The sequence below is a fragment of the Cornus florida genome, unplaced genomic scaffold, assembly GCF_030987335.1.
Source record: "Cornus florida cultivar Cherokee Brave unplaced genomic scaffold, ASM3098733v1 CherokeeBrave_3.0.0_Hap2_Chr09, whole genome shotgun sequence".
NCBI lineage: Eukaryota > Viridiplantae > Streptophyta > Magnoliopsida > Cornales > Cornaceae > Cornus > Cornus florida.
The window spans coordinates 85860893-85862736 of record NW_026775579.1 but is presented as its reverse complement, the minus strand read 5'-3'; the positions used below and the strand labels follow the sequence as shown (position 1 = coordinate 85862736).

At 31.7% G+C, this 1844-nt stretch overlaps 1 protein-coding gene across 1 annotated transcript; it reads right to left on the bottom strand.

Annotated features, from left to right (window-relative positions):
* On the bottom strand, nt 1–1060 carry LOC132273423 (cytochrome b5-like). The gene is made up of 3 exons (XM_059774379.1): nt 974–1060; nt 362–428; nt 1–248 (listed from the first exon to the last, which is right to left on the bottom strand). The coding sequence occupies exons 1-3, from the start codon at nt 1058–1060 to the stop codon at nt 1–3; spliced, it is 402 nt and encodes a 133-aa protein (XP_059630362.1).
* Between the last annotated feature and the right edge of the window lie 784 nt (nt 1061–1844).

Below are 1844 nucleotides of genomic sequence, written 5' to 3'. Positions count from 1 at the left end.
TCAGTTGTAGAAGCGGATGCCAACAGCTAAACCCAAGATTGTAAGGGGAACAAGGAATCGGAAGAGCTTGATGATGAGCTCGGATGGTTTGTTACAATCATTAATGGCGCGAGACTGCGTTCGAGGCGTGTATGATGTTTTTTCTGGACTGCTCGATGGATCGATCTCTCCAACATAGAATTCATCCAACATTAGTCTAGCAGCACTGCCATGACCAACATCCTCAAATTCTTCACTTGCATCTTTCCCTACAAAACACACACAATAAAAGAAAATACACACATACATATATGTATATATATATATATATATATATATATATATATATATATAATACTTGCATTACTTTTCTATATTATACCTGCTGCAGCTAACAAAACCTCATCACCACCAGGATGGTCAGCTAAGAAGTTTGTTACATCATAAGCCTATTTTGGCAAAATTGAAAAAATTAAAATAAGTGAGATAAAAACTTTTATGAATCCGCGTAAAAAATATTTTTCTTTTGATAATCGGGAAAGAGGGTATTGTCGAGAGGAATAAATTTGATACAAACCTAACATTTAGCAATAATTAGTGGTCACACTCGAGCTTGAACTTTGTTTAGGAGTAGCTAAAATTGACAATAATGTAACCAACCATGATTGAACACAAAACTAATGAATATATGAAGATGCCAAATAAAAAATACATAAAATATAAGAAATTCTAATGATATACTAATGGCAATGGTGTCACCAAAAATTGACAAGCAGGCATGGTAGGTTTCCATTTAATTTTTATTTTAAAAGAACTTCAACATCACCTACCAAGAAAAAATACTTTCTCAATGAATTCATAACCTCTCAAACTGAACAAAAACAATAAGAATGAGAGACAATCATCAAACATGAACTGATTTTTAACCTTTCTCTAGTATTGAAATTAATCTATATATATATATATTGATAAATCAGAGAATAAACTTGATTACCTTTGCATTGATAATGACCCAACAGTCTTTTGCGTTGTTGTGCACAGAGACTTCATCAGAATTGAAGACCTTTCTATCAACACCCATCTTCTTATCTGTATTTGAATTAAAATCAAAGATGATCCAGATAGGAGGTTTCAATTACTGGGCAAACTCAATGAAAAAAATCTGAATTTTTTGGCAATTAATACATTAGTTGTTCTCGAACCTGAAAAAGTAGTGTCAAAACTTGTGTGCTCGATTATATATATCACAAATGCTGAACTCACAATGGCAGCTAGATATACGAGCACCGGGTGACTTTGGCGGGATGATCTTGAAAAGTGTTGACGACAGAGAGAGAGAGAGAGGAGTTGGTTTTATGAAGGTGTGGGTATCTTGAAAGCCATTTTCAGATTTGAAGAGCTTGGAGATGGTTTTGGCTATGCTCATAATGGTTTTTCTTATTGTCTTGTCTATGGAATCATTATGTTTTTCAAATGCTCATTCTTGGCTGGATTCCAGAGGCCATTATTTTAGTATTTAGTCAAATTCATGGATCTTTAAAAATTAGGGCTCGTTTGGTTTTTAATTCTGAAAATAGTTCAGAGAATAGAAAATGATTTTCAAATATCAATAAAAGACACTCTTCTGAAAATAAGTCTTTCTATAACTAAGTTTTTCTAAAACAGTTTTCAAAAAACTAAACCAAACACAATTTTTTTCGTACAGTTTTCTATTTTTAGTTTCCTGATAACAAAAAAATGTTCTAAGTTACAAACCAAGCAAGACCTAAAATTCTTCTACATTTTCTTTTCTCTTCATTTTTCTTTTTAACAAATTCAAATTCAAAATTATTTATCTTAATATATATGTATATATGAAAAGATAC